The 20,765-nt window shown below is 39.9% G+C and overlaps 1 protein-coding gene across 1 annotated transcript in view; it reads right to left on the bottom strand.

Annotated features, from left to right (window-relative positions):
- Positions 1–20,765, bottom strand: part of LOC124265218 (rhophilin-2-B-like) — an 88,382-nt gene that overhangs the window by 14,541 nt on the left and 53,076 nt on the right. The window contains 1 exon segment of the mRNA XM_046700011.1: positions 7,597–7,714. Within this exon segment, the coding sequence (XP_046555967.1) occupies positions 7,597–7,714 (118 nt within the window).

The raw sequence follows: 20,765 nt of genomic DNA, 5'->3' as shown, positions 1-20,765 counted from the left end.
TGATGCCAACTGATCATCAAACACTTCATCACATCACCTAGCAAATATATAGTTCATATACATATGCTAACTATCTTACTTTATACATAACAATCTTCTACTAAGCAAACAATATTGAAAGTTTGAGAACCAGTTAATACACTGCTTTGTTATAACATAGAGATCAAGCATACTACACAAGTTGAACAAGGAGTACTTGATATCATCTAGTAGAGATAGTTATTGTTTAACTTTGAAGGACCCTCAGCTTATCTCACTCGAGCTCCCAGATGGCTCTTAACATTATTTTCACAATCACCAGACTTCAGCGTTATTACAGGGACTGACATTAACTTAGGATTACTAGGGTAAATACTATTCTACTGACCCATGCTTCAGACTAATGGCTAAAGACTGCTGAACCATTGTTAATAGTACAATAAACTTCACATAGTCAGATTACAGAATAAAACAGGAAATCCTTTGATAAATAGGGCTCATTAATATAATCTCTGCTGGAAGGGCCTACCCACAGACACTGGTAGAAGCCTCAACCTGTCTCAACAGGCAGTTTAGCTTAGCTGGAACATGCAACAAGGATCAACAAGCTGATCTTGACTTGTTTAAATAACAAGATAGCATGTCAACTATGAGACAAAATAACAAAAAGGTTTTAGACTGCACTTCAATATGTCCAAGGCTCTGTGAGCACACAAGAAGATCATGTTTTCCCAGGTAGTGACTTGCTGAACATGCTAAAAGATCAAAGGTACAGACAGCATCTTGTGATGAAGTACACTTTTTTAATTACATCCTAATTGGCTGATGTCCTAACACTGTTCCAAATACCATCCGTGTGATCTACCAGAAGCTCGGTAACATAGTTCTGTCATTCTTGTCAGTGAAGACAGTGCCTCCACATTTGTCAATCAGTAAAATACCTTCTTACCATGAATCCAATAATGGCCATGACAATCGTGAGAAGAAAAAACTAAATCTATCAAACACAATTTGCCTGTGGCCCCATTACATGTTTACAACTCAAACAAACTTCGCTCAAAAACGCCAGAATCAGTCCCAATTGCCCATCGTTCAAATCCACTGTGCTATCAGATGTTGATATTCCTCAGTAGCCAATTATGTTTATATATGCATGAAACAGTCTTACAAAGGTGTGAGTAGGAGCAATATGGCCGCAGTGAATAATGTAAGTTATGAGTATCAGAAGGTTAACAATGTCACCACGATTAATATAAACATAATGGAATGACATTTTGAGTAAAATTAATGAAGTAGATTACAAAAGTAAGTCCAGATCTGCAAAGAAAATGGTATATTACGAGATAGTAAAACAACCATAATGTAACTCGTGGGTGAGTGTACTTTTACGTCCGCTATGGGAACTTCGTAGGATTCAAGTGTTCCACTACCATTCGCATAGGAAAGGGAGATAAGCAAAAGATCATGAGTCAGGATAAGAAAAACATTTAACTTGCATAATTCAACACAGATGTGTTGATATTCTATTTCGGATGAACGATCATGTGGCGAAGATGTACATGAGTTGGTGGTTCGGCTTATGTTCTGGACATACCATTTTGGTACTGCTTTTGAGAGTCAAATTAGGATCACAACTTATGTGAGATCGACTAATCTACCGTCATATACGGTACACACACTGTTTCATGTCAGGTCACCTCGCCTCAAGCCATCGATTCAATTCTTTTGCATAGTGCATCCAAATCCATACGCACTCCATTACATTGCTTGAAGTTCCTGCAGTCAGCTGACAGTCACAGTGGAAACAGAAGCTTCAACCTTTACGATGGAAAACACCTCAACTCACAAAAGCCAGTAACACAAAACTTCAACTATATTTGGCTCATGGGTTGACTCGACCTCGCAGTTCAGTCTCTAAATGTAGCATGTCATGTGACTGTACATAAACACAAATCCATCTTAATGCTGCATGGGAATTCCGATCATCCTCGTCAAGCTGTATGACAGCACAGAGCAGACCTACACTGTATTCAGGGTTCCCACATTTTCGTGAAAACAAATCCATGATTTTTCAAGACAAATATTAAGACGTTTCGGCGTAGGTACTAACACCGTTATGAAGCAAGTTATCATCACTTGCTTGATAATGGTGTTAGTACCTACATCGAAACGTCACACTCATTGCAATAAAGAAGTTGACTATCCATAGAACTTGGTTTTCCTTGACTTTACAACTTCTAAAATGCCTCTCAAAGTACTTAGGACAAATATTGCTTTTTCCCAGACACATATATATATGTCGCGAGGGTATTTTGATACCTTTAAACATATAATACTGTGTCTCAAATAAAACAAGATCTTAAATACGGCCTCCCATCTCCCCTTACAGCTGTCCATTCACACCTCTTTATGATAATATTGCTAAACATCAAAGTGCAATATTGTGTACTTTCTCGGTTAACTTCCCAAGAAACGGCAAGCAGCCGGATACCGAACCCAGTCAGGCGGGTGGGTCTGCACTCAAGTGTAACGGCTGGTTCATTTGCAGATGCCCTCACGGCTTATTGTGTGTGTATATATAGAGATGTTGGGTTTTGTAAATACATGCTCATTTTTGTGTATAACATTTTGCAATCAACAGACATCATAACATGTCATGTGTTCAAGTATCACCCTGCCTGTCTGTGTAATTACATAATGTGACAGAGACCGAACTCGGGCAATAAATCAATGCATTTTGTTTATGGTGTATAGCCTGATTGGTGTTAAGTTCAAATTGCATGTGGTCAGTGATACCAGCTGTGTATTGAATATTAAACATTAGCAGACAGGCAGGCAGACACACAGGTGCCAATAAAACAAGACATTGAGTTTTGACTGTGACAGCGACATATATCTATATCACAGTTAGAAATTCTGTCAACGCTGAATAATGATATTGCTTTTAAGTATCCCGAACTGAGAAGTGACTTCGGTAAGAAGAACGTGTGGTGAAATAGACAAATGAAATTGTATAAACAGTTAATTTACTGTCAAACATATAAAAGCTCGCACCTGTGAGATATCAACAAAACATTAAAAATAGCTCACACCAAAGCCTTCACCGAAAGTATTCACGGACAACCCGTTTCCAAGCTCGCGAACCTATTTCACTCTTGCACATGCTATGAGCGCAGCCCAGCTATTGAAACCCGTTTTCCCCAGAAAGTCTGGGGAAATTTAGTAAAACGTTTGAACTCCAGATTTCCAAGGGTTTTTTCATCGCGTTTATTTTCAACTTTATAAGTTGAATTTGCATTTTGACGCTTTGTTTGGTAAGTCCATACCGAAGGTATCAGAATCTGCAAAAGTTGTGTTTTACGTTGCATGTGACCTTTAACATCAAGTGTAGCAATTTTTCTTTTACTATCTTCATTGACAGATAACCAATATGTTGATGGCTGCCATAGCCCTTGTAGTACTGTTTTTGTCAAGACTGGAAAATTGGGTGGGGAACCATGTTATTACACTAAACATAAAGGAAAGGGAACCATATTTCTATATCAGATCATGGACAAACTTGTTGGTGACAATTTCTCCAGGCATGACAGGAAAAATACATTCTGTGAGTCTACCAAAAGATAATGTCCAAGAATCATTTCATTTTGATTGTATTTTTGCCTGTTTGTCTTAATTGATTGTATCTAAATCTAAATGTTATGACCATTGAATACACACAAAGACGTTCATCTGATTTATTAAGGAAAAGCTAGTACATGTATTTCTAAGTTAACTTATAGATGGTCATCTCTGTCAAATAGGATGTAGAATGTCTCTTTGAGAATTTATGTAGTCAGTATTGTTTATTTCTTTATATATGAGGGGCCATGGGGTAGCCTAGTGGTTAAAGTGTTCGCTTGTCACGCTGAAGGCCCGGTGTAGCAGGCCATTTCTTCCCTGGTCCAAACAAACTGTGGCCTAGGACAAACTTTCCCTAGTAAGATTAAGCCTAGGGGGGCCAAATTTGGCCTAGGCTAAAGTTTCCCCGTCCTTGAATCGACTTTAAAGGCTACTTGCTTCAAACTCTTGTTCTTGAAGGTTTGGCCAGGGGGAAAGTTTGGCCTGTTACACCGGGTTCGAATCCCTACATGGGTACAATGTGTGAATCCCATTTCTGGTGTCCCCCGCCGTGATGTTGCTGGAATATTGCTAAAAAGCGGCGTAAAACCACACTCACTCACTTTATATATGTCAACACACCATGACACTCGGTAGCCCTGACAGAGTTACCTGCGTCCCACTGAGTCAACTCCTACTAGGGAGGGTGGATCATCTAACATGGTACAGCACTATCTGCTATCTATCGGTTGGTGGGTCGTGTGTCAATCTTGCCTCATTCAATGTCAAACTGAGGGGCGGTGGGGTAGCCTAGTGGTTAAAGCGATGGCTCGTCACGTCGAAGACCCGGGTTCGATTTCCTACATTGGTACAATGTTTGAAGCCCATTTCTGGTGTCCCCTGCTGTGATATTGCTGGAATATTGCTAACAGCGGTGTAAAACCAAACTCAGTCGGTCAGTGAGTCAAACTGAATTATTCACTTAAAACTCATAGTTCATCTTTTAAAAGATGGGGTAGTCTAGTGGTTTAAGCATTCAACCACAGAAACAGGTTTGATTCCCACAAAGGTGCAGTGAAGACCATGTCTGATGCCCCCCCCCATCATGACTGGTATATGACTTAGAATATCAATGCAGCATACAACAGTAACCACTCACTGGAAATATACTGGACAAAATAAGTTAGGAATATTGGGTTTTTTTATGATTGATATTTTATCAGTGTGTCAATGAATAAATAGATCATTATTCATTATTCATAATTTCAAAATTTACATATATCCCTAACTATTTTTGTCCAGTATACAATGAAAACTTACACCCACCTAATGTCTACATAAATATACATCACGTACATGCCATATACAGATCACACATGGCCAGTTACCTATCCCTGAGTCCATGTCCTGAGACTTAGATGAGAGGTATCCATGTCTGTATCTGGTTACGGTATTAACTATTTGCATAATCTGCTGGAGAATGTCTCCAGCTCAATACATGCAGTAAGGGTTAATCTACTGTCCATGTACTACCACAGCTGGTACACTATATCCCATCTCAGTGTAGGTGTCAGCACCACCTTCGGATGGTCACCTACCATCAGTGTTGTGCACAAAGGTTATCGGAACTTTCAATTACGTCAAAGTCTAGGTAACCGGTTTAACCTATAAGGATTGAGTCAGTACTACATGATTATGCGCAAATATATCTCACATTTTCATTCATTCGTATGATCTAATATATCAGATAGAGGCTGAGTGACTGTAACTCGCGAAAAGGTACAATTACAAGCCATTATCCCCTGTGAAAGATCCAGATTAAAATTATTCTTTAACAACACTGACATGTCATTACATGTTGCTGGAATATTGCTAAAAGCGGCGTAAAACCAAACTCAGTCAGTCAGTCAGTAAAAGCATAGATTAATGCTGATGGAGACAATCAGGGGATTGTCTGGTCCACTTAATTCCTGCTGAATGCAGCATTACACTACGAACAAATAGATATAACCATCACTAATGTTCATACAACTGGAGGTTTTTCAATCCCAGTAAAGTACTGCTGTCTTAGAAAGCAGATAAACATGCCTAATAGTTTGATTCTTACTCAATCTAAGCAAAATGTAGTGGTTTCAGACAGGCAGACTATAGTGAGTTTGAAAGCTACACATGACCCTAATGACAAATACCACTGGAATTACTGAAGTCATCAACTCAGTACAAGTCCTTGTACAAGATAATGTATGAAAACATGAAAATTACGCCTTTAACCTTTCCTTGGGTAACAGACCTCAGGATTTATTCTTGGTGACATTCATGCAAGTTAAACAATCATGCAAGTTAACCAAGCTTATTGATCAATGTTTTAGAGCATTAGGATACTTGCATGTGCAAGACAAGAAATCAGTCTTGTTGTTAGTCTTTAAAAACATCTAAATAATTTCAGTTTTCCATAACCTTCAAATTTGCTATTTTCTGTGAACCACAAAGACCCTTATGCTACCTCACCATCTTGAACGTGTGACACTAGCATCAATTAGTTACAGTCCTTGGTATGTTATACATCGTAACTGCACAGCCAACTATAACATACAAATCAATATGACAGGCAATAACCAACATGATCAATACACACCAGGACCGCAATATTAGTGAGGCATTAGGAACAGTACAAGATTGTGTGAGAAGGGGGCACCTGTTGGCTGCTATCTCTACACTGGATGTACTGATGAGGAGCCAGATATCACAGCATGAAGTAGGCCTAACTAAGACATAATTAATGTGTGTTTTTGTTGACCTGGTTGCACGGTAAGTATCCTTTATCAAAATGCTTTCAGATATGAATGGGATAGGGAAGTATTTCCAATAAGCAAGTCTAGACAAGAAGGAAGTCTACAGACACCAGCCTGTTACATATGGATGACTTGTTCTTATATACTGAGAGAAACAAATAAGGGAACACCACTTCATGGCACTGATTCTTTATTTATTCCTCCCACAGCCCTATTCAAAGCTGGTGATGAACACTGGAAGATATTAAAGGAACACTTGAGTTTTCCCTGAGTTGCTTTACTTGTTTCTCTCAGTATATATAACATCTGGGAATTATGACTGAAATATATATATAATCCTTCCTCTTGAGGCTTGTGCAAGTTATGGCTGGTTGAAGCATGAAAGGCACTGTGTGCAGAGTAGTGTCCCTTTGTTATACATGTTAGTGTATTACAGTACACACATGCAAAATGGTTATGAAATAATCCATGGAGGTGATCATGATAGCATTAAGGATGTGTCGTGACTTAGTGTTGTATATATCATCACAAGTATCCCTCCTATCAATCAATGAGCGTACATCAAGAGTGGTGTTTGATCATCAAATAACATCAGCGACTGTCACAGTGACAACATTCATCCCACCAGTTAATCACTCCATCAAAAGAATCATAAAATATTCAGTATCTAGTAATATATGATATAGAGATTATTAACCGGTAGTGTTTCTGTATCATTAATATCATATATTAGAAATAAAAGTTGTATTATGAGAGCCTTTGGTAAGCATTATACATATTTTTCATTCCTAATATATGATACATTCCTCTTGACACTGGACTCGGAAGCTAAACTGAACTTGTATTTGACTCAAGCTTCAGGACAGAGGTTATAATCGCGATTGTGGTTATAATCATGTGATGTATTGTTTCCTCCTGTGTGGCTACAATGTGGGTCACTTAGAAAATAATAATTGTGCATGTCCAGGTAAACAATCTACAACAGAGGTGCAATGTACCTGATGGTACAAGTAGTAGTCCACAAGGAAACATCATTCAACCGGAACTCATCTTCAGTGGACTTCAAACACTGCCCATGAGATCCTGCTGTTGAATTGTGACATAGATAATGATAAATCCTTCAATCCCGCCCCCCTTCACTCACTCACTCACTCACTCAGTCAACATCAGCTGCTCAGTATGCCTCCAGTGAGTTGTTATACACTCTCAACACTAGACTCAGTCTTACCTGTAGAGGTTCTCTGCTCCAGACCTCATTCGGAGCTCCTTGTTGATCTGGTCATTCAGCTTGGATCGCCGAGACTGCAGCTTGCCGCGCTCGCTGTCTGAATCAGCGGATCGGAACCCTGAAAAACCAAGATGTATACAGTAATTGGCCACATGAATGCATATCTGTCTACACTATTAAAATATATGAATCAAAATGTAAGATCAATGTATGATAAATCTATGAACTTAGGCTAAATCTAATATATATACATACACTAAATGTGAGATATAGAATATATCACATACATGTATTATCTACCGGTCTTCTAAGAGATCAGAGACAGATCATCAACCCCTTAAAACCTGCATTGTAGATTGATTCATACATAACATATATCATAATGGCATATCAAACATGTTTAAACAGACAGGAATGAAATTTTAAACACAATTGGAGCAATGACTGCTCCACATCTGTACGTCTACTTGTAATCCCACTAAAACTATTGACACTAACCCTAGGACAAGCTAAACAACATACTGACCCTTTGAATAAGCAACTGCATCTCAAATGTTCTGTTTACTCTACATGAACACAGACAATATGATCAGATATCCTCCCGTCAGTGACCATAAGTCATTGTTGTCTCCCCCAGTAATTCATCTATGACGCAATTGTCAAAAGCTACACATAAATTGTGCAACATAGGTAACAAAGTGTCTACTCTTGATGCAATAAGTCTGTAGTGGCTATGGAAGCTGTCATGACACTTCCGTACTGGACGTGCAGGTCAGGTCGGACATAAATCACAGACGATGTGAAGAATCTATACATCATAATACAGTCATCAATCTCACAGACTGTGCAGATCACACGCTGATAACTTCATCACGATTACACCATTATCAGAGAGCCAATCGTAGACGTACGCCCAACTCAATCTGATAAAATACTTAAGATAACACCCATCAACGATCATAGAGAAAAACAGGGTACCCCTGTGTCTTTACAGACATGTTCCAGCATTTGAACAAAGGAGACATCTAGACTATATCTACCAGCATGTATTAGACTATATCTACCAGCATGTATTAGACTATATCTACCAGCATGTAGTGTTCAAAATGGAGCACAGAAAATCAAAGGTTCCTTGTCATAATCTAAATGGTAAATTTAAATGTGTTCAAATACTATTGCCACAAACATAAGCAGTCCACAACACACCACATACTTCCTTATTTGGAGTAAGTGAATGACTACACTATTCCCGTTAAATTTCCATCAGGGTCACCAGAAATAGGCTGCACACTTAAACAATGTGGGACATGAATCAAGGCCTCTAACATATCACATGAACAATTCAACCACTATTAGAAACAAATCCCCCTTTATTTCCTTATGTGCCAAAATGTCGAAATGCTTGATTTGGGAAGCTTGGGGGAGGACACCAAAACGGTTAACTAAATTTGGTTTTAATTACAAAACTAATCATAAAACTATACAGAATCATGTGACAACATAAGCCCCTAATTACCAAGGCAAATCAGCATTTAAAATCCCTCCTTAATTCTGGACGTGACATGATAAACTTTTGCGACATTCTTTCTCCAAGATAACCACACTGGTTGATACATGATCGTAATTACACAGCACACAGCACTCCACACATTCCTTGAAATCAACATGAAACACAAGTTCTCATGATTAATGAGACAACAACATGTCAGCCTCAAATAAATGTCTCTCACCAACTATCAACACAAAACATTATTAATCACCATGTCTTAGAACAGGACACAGGTACAGGCTGTAGAACTATTTCTCAACAACTGAACGGCTATGGAAATCATCATGTAGTATTCAAGACTGGCCACTGGAATCCCCAGTAACACAGCCAAGCGTTACGAGATATATCCCATGTTTGGCTGTGGGCAGTACGAGGGCTCCCAATGCAATAAAGCACAGTAACTGCCAGCTGAGACAGGGATCAGTGTGCCCTGGGGCAGAACTAACCTGACAGACCTGTGTGCAACAGGTTTAATAGTAAGCAGTTGACAACAGTTCAGATCCATATTAGCCATGAATGGCAACAAACTGACAGAGTGAGTGAGTTAGCTTCATGTTGCTTTAAACTGATGATTTCGGTCTATGTGGAAGAAGAGCCAAGGCAACATATTGAAATACAGATGCATACTACAGGTCTTTAACAATACTGTTTTACATTTACACTGCATATATTGGTGATAGTGTGAAACTTCAGCCACCATGCTGAATGCTGAACTTGGTAAGTATTTGTTTGGTCTTGTACACTCAGTTGATGACAGACTGAATATTAATGCCAGAATCTACTGATAACGTTGCCAAGAGACAATTTCAGGCTAGTACACCTCTGAAAAGATAAGATACACAGACAATGTTTCTGCAACAATGTATGTAAGGCCGTGAAGACACTAATCAACTGCTAATGAATCACGACCATCAACGGGTTGGTGGTTGTGTGTGGTGGTGGTTGTGGTGGTGGTGATGGTGCTGGTGCTGACACTGGTGGTGGTGGTGGTTGTGTAGTGGTGGTGGTGGTGGTGGTGGTGTAGTGGTGGTGGTGGTGGTGGTGGTTGAGGTGGTGGTGGTTGTGGTGGTGGTGGTGGTGGTGGTGGTGGTGGTGGTGGTGGTGGTGGTGGTGGTGGTTGTGGTGGTGGTGGTGTGGTGGTGGTGATGGTGGTGGTGGTGGTGGTGGTGGTGGTGGTTGTGGTGGTGGTGGTTTGTGGTGGTGGTGGTGGTGGTGGTGGTGGAATTGGTTTAACGTCGTGCTTGAGAATATTTCACTCATATGACGACGTGCATGCGTGTGTATGTGTATGTGCGTCTGCTTGTACTAGCCCAGACTGAAGCTGGTTTTAGAGTGCTAGCCCACTGAGATGACATGCCGCAGTGAAGCATGAATACCCCACTCAGACACATTATACTGACTCCGAGCCGATCAGTCCATGTTGTACCCATTAATGCCGAGCGCCAGGCAGGGACCAACAAGTACCATATTTTAACGTGTTTTGGTATGACGTGGTCGGGGATTGAACCCGCGACCTTCCACACTCCGGGCGGACGCTCTAACCACTACACCACGGAGGCGGTCTCAACGGGTTAGTGATAAAGGTAAAGATAATATCTGGAGGGTCCTTTGAAATGGACAATAAGCAGGAAACCTCAACGACAAACCCCACCCGACCCAAACACACACACCCACCCTCTCTGAATTTCAAAACCTGGATTAATACTGTCACCAAGTTTTCCATTCAGAGCTTGAAATCAAGCATGAATTTCAAGAAGCAAATGTCTTTACCCATACGTTAAATGATAAAGGTGTCAGGTACAACAGACACCAGTAGTACAACAGGTAACTCGGCATGTTTTGGTTTTGTATAAAGTCACCGCTATTGTATGCTGCAGTTACAAAACTAAGGAAAGGAATCAGAAAACATCATGTGCAATGTGCCTGTACTGTTATATCATCCTGTACTTCTACTGTTGGCAGTCAGTACTGCACCCAACCAGTATACCTGTCACACAGGAAACTATTACAGTCATCCAGCCATTGCATGGGGCTTATAACCTTTAGTGTTATATTTCAGCTGAACAAGACAGTTTCATGTGTCAGGCACACAGCTACAAGGCCATTAACGCTGTAGTCCTTGTCTAGCTTCAGGATGTATCAAACTACACTTGTCGATGATGCTAAATACTTCAATTGTCCCCAAAACAACATATTCCCACATTTGTGCCAGGCCAATTTGGCACCTGCTGCAACCAAATATTCACCACCACTTTCAATAGACTGGATCATGCATCATCAATATCACCTGTGTTACTGTTACAGATTTAATGGAATGATCTAAATGTCAGCTGTGAACAAAATATAGTTCCTTTCGTCCAACATGCTCAATATTATATCGTAGTCTGAGATATTATTCCTCAAGACAGAACTCTTCCCCTTTTTATGTTAAAGATGAGGTTAACCTGTATCATAAAAGTATAAAAATATGTGACCAAATACAGCATCTGATATATTATGTTTTTCATATTTTGATATATGTTTGTTTCTCCTTCTCAAGGTTTCATATATCCAGGTCATAGCACCTACAATGTTAGACAGTATACATCCTCCATCTGTAGCTGGGTGATAACACTGGTAAACCTCCAGGTAGGGTGGAAATACAATAGTGTCCTGGTGGACCTCCTCTACACATCTGTCATCACTCACAATCTGACAGAGCAAATGGTCTCTATCTTAAGTGGGACTCTTTTGTCATTTGGGTTGTCAGATTTCTGGCTATAAAATTCAGGTCGGTGATTCATTTTAAATCCAATGAAAAGATTTTCATTCTTATTACATCTTCTGCTTTGCCACAATTTGTTGTGTTTTGAAGCTAAAGATGTATATTTGAATTTCATATTTCATTGAATTTTAGCTAATTTATGTATATATTGACAGCGACAGTAGAATGGGGTGCATTTTATTTACATTTAATTTATAACATGGACTAAAAAGCATACTCTTTTATCATCTTCTTTCACATTTCAATGGGGCAGTGGGGTAGTCTAATGGTTAAAGTGTCCACTCAACACGCTGAAGACCCGGGTTCGATTCCCCACATGGGTACAATGTGTGAAGCCCATTTCTGGTGTCCCCCAACGTGATATTGCTGGAATATTGCTAAAAGCAGCTTAAAAACCATACTCACTAACTCACCCACTCACATTTCAATGTTCGGAGTCTGGTGTATTCTTTACTAACAGTGTGACTACCATGCAGCCCGAGACACACATGTGTCAGGTCAGGTGTGGAGTCACCTACATACACCTGGGAAAAACATGGATGACTGGATAGTGCCATACAGCTGCTGAACAGGAAAACTTGAAGTAAAACATTACTTATCTCTGTTAAATAAGTTAAAACATATCCTTCAACCATTCCCCCAAATTATGAACTGTGTAAATCACATGATGACAGACACGCTTTGTTCATTCTGTGTGTAAAACTGTTTTCATCTACTGTGGGGTTTATCTAGGATTTCAAACTAAGCCCTCTTGACGGGTAATTTGTGAATAAATCTTTATATGGCACTAATTGGTCAGTCAATACAAGCTACTGCTGCATAGCCATAACATCAGCTATTGACATCTGACATGAACACGGACATTTGTAATTCTACCTTGTAATATATTTGCTGTCTTGGGGCTGAATATCTTCACCTGAACATGCATAGATAAATCCCTGCTCCTGACCTGAGTGAGTTTAGTTTTACGCCGCTTTTAGCAATTTTCCAACAATATCACAGCAGGGGACACCAGAAATGGGTTTCACACACTGTACCAATGTGGGGAATCAAACCCAGGTGTTCGGCGTGCCAAGCGAACCCTTAAACCACTAGGCTACGCCACCACCCCTGCTACTGACCTGAACAAGCTGAACTTGTGTTCAGTCGTCTTACTGCTGATAAACTATTTCTAACCGAACCTAAGTGGATGAATATCCCTTAGGGGACTCCTACCTGAATATAAAACAGCTTTAAGAACACTTTCTCCCAATACTTTATTTCCTAGTTGTAATTATGGTGATTACTTATGTGAATGACCTCCTGAAAGCATTCTTTCATAACTTAATAATAAATCCTACATGACAAGTCAACCATCCCTTTCTGCACCATCGTGATTAGGGGTAATTTCTACATTCTCACACAACCATTATTTGCCTGGTCAATACAACACATCTTCATGAAACTACCTTGTATGGACATAAAGCCTGTTCAATATAGCCAATATCAACTACAGGCAATCACACAGCTATCAAGCGATCAACCCATTCACATTCCTGTCATAGCTGCTGCAGTAGAGAGATCACTACTGCTGAATGAAAGCGAGCCAGGGCCCTCGAGCTGGGTGGTGACCTAGTGATACACATATACCTGTATCAGGTGTAGTTAGCCCCAAGAACAATTATATGTTTCTAGTGCTAATTATGACATTGGACTTCAAACGAATATCAGAGTTCTCATACAAAACAGTAATTGATGTGGTTATGTATTTTCCCATCATGAAATAATTACATTTCGTAACACAACTAAAATATTTTACACTTGCAACATGCTAAATACTGAAATGACTGTGGGGACAGCGTCAGCTTACTAAGATGATCTTAGCATCGAATAATAGCAATGTCCACTAAGATAAAAATAATGTTGAGTACAACTATGGTAACTGCTGCAGTAAAATAGAATCACAAAAGAATATATCTCATACATACTTATACCATATATACTCATATCTGTGAACATATTAATCTATATTGATCATGAAGGTCGTTGACTGTAGAGTGTCATCATAAAAACCAATCAAAATACATATTCAAAAAGTATATATTTCTATTTTTGACCTATAAATCAGTATGCCAGGTGTCATCCGAGCCGATGTTGATCTGAAAATACCTACGTCTGATTACTGATGATTATCACAGGTAAAATGTATACAAAGTAACATTACTTTCTACCCATAGACAATAAACACCCTGTTTCAATATGCCTCCCTTTCTATATACAAGACCAATGTGCAAGCAATGTTTATACATGTGATAGTTGATCGTTTCAAAGACCGAAAGCTGACAACACTTTCCATGTTACAGAAAATAGTAACGAAGAATGGGTATATTATTGTCTTGTAAAAATTAAAACTGAAAATATTATATTATCATTGACATTCATCACCTCTCAATATCTGAAAACAATATTAACTTATTGTGTATCTCTCACAAATATCAAGGTGCTTATTATGGCATATACATCATCTTTGACTGTGGACAATATCAGTTGGAATGCCACCAGACAGATAGACAGACAGACAGGCTCAATATACCGATATGAAATTATATTTGTCAAGTGAACAAATACTATGGGCAACTGACTAAAATACAGTGTAGGCAATCTTTCGTGGTACAATACATTTCCCTCCTCTGAAATGTAAAAACCATATACAAGCTTCCTGATGCTGGCTGTGGAAAAGAGCTGGCCATAAATGAAGATTGTTTTGGTTTTTTTCTTAAATCTGATTGGGCACATGGACAGGATAATTGAAAACATTAGATCATGGGGATCCACAGGGGTTCAAAAATCCCATCGCCCGACGCCCGGGACAAGTCAGTTTTCATTTCGGGCAATCAAATAATGGTATCTTACTTGTCCGTGGGCTACTAGATAATTTCCACTTATGGTTTCAAACTGCAAATAAACTTGGATTTAATTTCATATCTGCTGAAAATGTAGCTATTAAATTTCGCAATGATAATAAAGTAGAGTTATCTTTCTTTGCTACTTATCACTTTTCAATAAATAGTCCAGTAAACATTAACATCAAATACCATGTTGATTTTTTCTTTCATAATTACATCATCATGATTATGCCATAAAATCAGGGCAAGTGGAAATTAGTCAGGACAAGTTACTTTCTTAAAGTCACTTGCCTTGTGGCAAGCGGCTTTTTAAAAAGATTTTGAACCCCTGATCCATATTGCTCTGAAACAGAGGACCATTTCTTTATTTACTTGTCACTGACCTGGCAATCTGAAGGACTATATCTACAACGACTACCTATTTACCTGAAGTATATCGTTTGGCCTCAGGTTCAGCATATTACTGTGGATTATGACATACCTGTATTGATTACACTGGCTGAGTCGTGCACCTGTCAAGATAGTTAACATACTTGGCTTATCAAAATACAGACTTCAAGGGTTTGTGTCTCCCCTTGCAGAGATCCGTCCTCTGATAGCGTGTTTAAACTGTGTTATCAGAGCTACACAATGGGCAACGCCTTGTCGTATGTACAGCATGAATACCAGATTGTTTGCTTACCAACTACAGTTTAAGTCATTTTCAAACTAGCAATCTTTTATTTATTTAGTGTTGAATTCATTCCAAAGATCGTACTGTAAGTCTTGATACCACACACTGCCTTAACAAAATGGTTATAAAATCTAAAGTCAAATCTGCATTATTTCAGCCATTTTGGGCTGATCAAACAAAACCATCACGATCACAAGGCGTATGCATTGATAACTGAGACTACGCCTTGTTGCCAAATATCACAATGTGAAATATTTCACACTTACAACTATTATCCTAATCGTGATAAATCATACTTTCTGTGGGAGGCCCTACAACATGTAACTGGTCTACTAAAATGATTAATCTGTAAACAATGGGGAGAACTGACAAAAGCCTTGAGGAAGTATAGCCTAGATGGAGTTTCATTAAATGCACTTCATTCTAGCTCAGATAAAAATAATCTCTTCAATTCTAAAAGCTCAAAAATGTATGACCATGTAGTATTAGAATGAAATATGTAAACAAAAGACTTTTAGGCTTGATGTACTGAACTTGTCATAATGAACTGCTGTTTATGCTTACCACCAGCAATATTCGAAGCAATACAATGGAATCTGGACCCGACACAGTAGTGACTGATATTGTGATCCACCCTTCTCAGCTATGATGGCCTGCCATCAGCAAAGTGAGAGAGTGAGTTTAGTTTTACGCCGCACTCAGCAATATTCCAGCTATACGGCGGCCATCAGCAAAGTCACAAAGTGAGTGAGTTTAGTTTTACGCCACTCTCTGCAATATTCCAGCTATATGGCAGCGGTCTGTAAATAATCGAGTCTGGACCAGACAATCCAGTGATCAACAGCACAAGCATCAATCGACGTAAGTTGGAACAAAGTCAGAAAGCCTGACCACCTTGTGGCCTCTTAAGACGGGCACAGGCTGTGGAGGCCTATGTTACCAACAATCCCTGCCCATATACACAGCACACAAGATCAGCGGGATGTTGTGCTACTGTTACCAAAAAAAACATCAGTTTGTTTTCATGCTTGTTCTTAACACAGTTCCGGTGGTGGACTTCAAATCTGGACCAGACAAACCAGTGACTGATATTATGAGCAACATCATACATCATCTGATTAACCAAGCCAGTAGTAGTGTCCATGGGTTACTTCCAGGCCAGTACAGGAAACTTATCTTTGGTCTCTTAGAAATTCATCTGCAATATTTTGTACATTGCATTGTGAACATTCATAACTGCCTTACCATGAAACGTCTTGAACTGTCACACACTGTGTGTATTGTGTGCCCTTCACACTCCATGATATTATGATGAGTACTGGCGATCACCTCCTCCATGCTGTCTGTCAACAGGAACCTGCTCCAGGTTAACGATCACGACATGCTGGCAAGGGAGACCACCTACACACACGACTCAAGCCACGACGTGCATCAACTACACATACGATTATAACCAAGAACTACTTCCAAATCGCTCTGACTCAGACCAACTTGTCAAACTCTAACAAGCGACAATATCGAATGTCTCAACATGACTCCATGCTGCCTCAGTAAGCAGGACACGTTCACCCTGGGTAGAGCCACGATTAAGCTGTCACAGCATAGAACCATGGAGACTAGGCTGAACTATGTAGTGTGCACCGGGTACGCCAGTCCCAACACCAAGATATCCCACCCCTGAACGTATCCACCCTGCGACTTGTAGTGAGATATGACTTATGTAAACTATCAGAGAGTCCTCCTACGTAACAAGAGTAGCATTTCAGCTCTCTAGTGCTGACAATTTGCCAACACTCTACTCGCAGAAGATTTAGGGGCCACTATAAACATACGTGGCATGCTAGAGCTGGAGTTGAAGGAAGGGAGACGGAAGTAAGCTGGTATATGTAAACATGGCCTCTGTACATGGTGTGATGTAAGCAGCAGATGATGTCAGTACAACAGTGTTCAACACTAACACAAGTCTGGTTGTCTGGCACGAGTAACATTCGGGGAGAACTAACACAAGTCTTGGTTTGGTATATTCAGGCCTGGACCAGACAATCTAGTGATCAACAGCATGAGCATCGACCTACTCAACTGGCATACAATGACATGTGTCATTCAAGTCAGCGAGCCTGACCACCCGATCCCGTTATGTGCGTGATCAGTCTCAGTATAAACAATTACTGCCAAACATATTCCTAACCGAAACTATTTTGGTTCAGTATACATACAACACAGCAGTAACACAACACACGTCTTGGTATGATGCAGTAAGGTGAATAACAACACTATTTAACAGGTAAATATGTACGACTGAATTGGGGGCCAAGTAAATGTATTCAGCATACTTTCAAACTTTGAGTTTCCAGTAACGTTAATGATTTAACACTGGCAAACATGTGCACATCAAGCATACATGGAGAAGGAGGTATGTTCAACATAAACATATTAGGCAGGAATCAGCCACATGGCTACCAAAGTACATGTAGTGTCACCTTGCTGCAGGCTTTACCCATGGAAAGGGGGTACTTTTTAAGTGCAGATCTTGCACTTTTAAGTTTGCTACGTTTATAATCACAGGGATATGCGACAACACCTCCATCATTGAAGAATTGTATCATTTAGGGACTTCCACTGTCTCATCGTTTCAGTTATACATTTTCTGCAGTTACTGGTACCTTTACTTAACACTTGATGAAGGTACTTACATCTGGACCATAACTGTAATGCTTCATAATAGTACAAGCACCTGTGCAAGGTGATGTATTAAAAGAACCAAGTAAAAGAATTTCTTAGTCACAAGTTAGTCTTCATCAATACTTGCACAGCATCTAAAATGACACTGAAACACGTTCTTATCATTGTTTATGTCAGGCACTATGATGATTAAGAAGAGGTATGATCTGTAACTTATGGTTTTTTTCCAGTTTCCATGTATATCTTTGTATTTTCTACAATCTGAATTGACTGAATGTTACTGTTTCCACCCAGCATTATCAGTGATAAATCATCCAAGTGCTGTATAACTGCTGATGAAAAACATAGTTGTCTGTTGGCAGTGGTAATTACTGATTAGATCAGCTAATTCAAATATAAACAGTCCCGGGATGCATATTATGAGCATTGACACATCAGGCTGGGTATGATGACAGGCAATCAACAGTCACAGAATCTGACCACCCAATCCATTAAATCATGGGCTCCTGGAGGTCAGATCTAACTGAGGATGTGAATCGTGACTAGCCTGAACCTGTCCTTCACTATCTACTGTTGTCATTAGGTTAACCTGCTGGACCAGTTGAACTCATATCTTAACACCATGTCAACACTGGAAATGTTCAACAGGTGCTTGAACACTACTCAATAGAAGTCAAAGAATGTCAGATTCTTTCATGTTACATGCTATACATCAATCCAACAATGACAAAAAACACAGCCTCAAATCCTTTCCACAAACTTTTGAAGAATGGTGTCTAGAAGCAGCAACGTGACTACCTAGCACCCCAAGGTATTTATGAGCTGAGGGGGCTGACGTTGGTACCTAGAAGCAGCCATGTGACTACCTAGCACCTCAAAGTAATAATGTGCTGCTGATAGAGGGGGGGTGGGGTTGTCTTCAGGGAACAAGGTCTGGATCAAGGCGGTACCCCAAGGCAAACATTACTACAATGTCGTCGATGGGACAGTTTTTGTCTGTAGGTGAGAGGCCCAGATTTAAGCAGTTCCCCCAGGCAACACTGCTACCCCGTGATCGAGGGGGTGGGTTTAGTCTCCAGGTGACAGGGCCTGGATCTAAGCAGCGCCTTAGGCATTCACCACTCCATCTTATCACCTCCTGTCTAAGAAGCTGAACACACTGACAACAATAGATCCCTCTGCCTGTATACACCATCCACACATACATCCCAGAGACTCGGCAGTCCAGGACAGAAGCTATGCTATCTGCCCTTTCCTAATTCCTTTGCACTGAGATACAGTTGCTGTCATTCCCATTACCTCGCGACACTCACCGACTCACTACTTCTCAACCATGACATTCCTTACATACACAGAATCATTCGGTTGGTTGGTTTGTTGTTTAATGCCGCACTCAGCATGGCAGCGGTCTGTAAATAATCGAGTCTGGACCAGACAATCCAGTGATAAAAATCATGAGCATCGTTCTAAGCAACTGGGATACGATAATGTGTCAACCAAGTTAGCGAGCCTGACCACCTGATCCTGTTAGTCGCCTCTTGCGACAAGCATGGGTTACTGAAGACCTATTCTAATCTGGGTGTCCACAGGATCAAGTCAGTTTTATTACTTGAATCTGAGTAAGATTTTCCTTTAGATGGAACAAAGAGAGCATAAGTAACGAGTGCATACCTATTTCACACTATCTTAAAAACATAGTCACAATGAACATGAACTTTTCCAGGTAATGTTTTAGTAGCCATGAGTCCCCACCTAGTGTTACCTCAGACAGTTTGGTTCTATACTCTGAGATTTGCCATCCAAGTGGGGTAATAATAATGCAGTCCTTTGAGCATGCTCTGGTGTGGTTTTTAAATACAGAGCAACATAAAAATGGCTTTGCTATTACTGTTTCTATAAGGTCACCAGCAGCATCAGACTGAAAATCTCCATGTGGAAACATGTAAAGTAACATGTCACCCAAACCACTTGTTTAAACAATGTCACATATGATGACACCAATTTCCTATTCAATAACAGTTCCCAACTGATCAAAGCTTTTCCGCTTGTATTTTTTTATCGGAAATCCTCGGTATTACAATTCCAACAGTAGCAAGAAGTTAATTTGAGTGACTCTTGTTGGTCCTCTACCGAAGTGCGTGTCAAGCCTCACTTCCTGTCATCTCGCTGCTAGAGCCAGTCTCACACTGCCTGGTAATAAGTTGAACAAACAGAGAAGGGCCAAAAACCTTCCTCCACATCCTGACATTTAAATGCCATGTTAGATATAGGCTACGGTAAGCGAATCAATGGGATTAAACTGTATGCCCATTTCCCTAACAGATTCAGCTGTCAAGTAGTGAACGTCACTGAAGTAATGCTATCACTTTGTAAAAGGTCCTTAATTAAAGTGGGGCTAAGCTTAGGCAAATTGGCAGGCCTAGCATGTTGGAGTGGAGTGATTACAATAACACTTTGTTACTAGGGCTGCAAACGATTCATCCAGACATCGATTTGATTCAATTTTCGATCATTTTCGTTTTGATTCTTCATACAAATAAAAACATCAGATTTCATTAAATCTCTAAGCGTGAAATCCATCGTCAACCTGGCGATGTCTACTGACTGACTGACTGA

Source organism: Haliotis rubra, unplaced genomic scaffold (assembly GCF_003918875.1).
Source record: "Haliotis rubra isolate DU_JTF1 unplaced genomic scaffold, ASM391887v1 Scf967, whole genome shotgun sequence".
Taxonomy (NCBI): domain Eukaryota; kingdom Metazoa; phylum Mollusca; class Gastropoda; order Lepetellida; family Haliotidae; genus Haliotis; species Haliotis rubra.
Note: the sequence above shows the minus strand (reverse complement) of the source record. Positions and strands in the feature narration are given on the sequence as shown.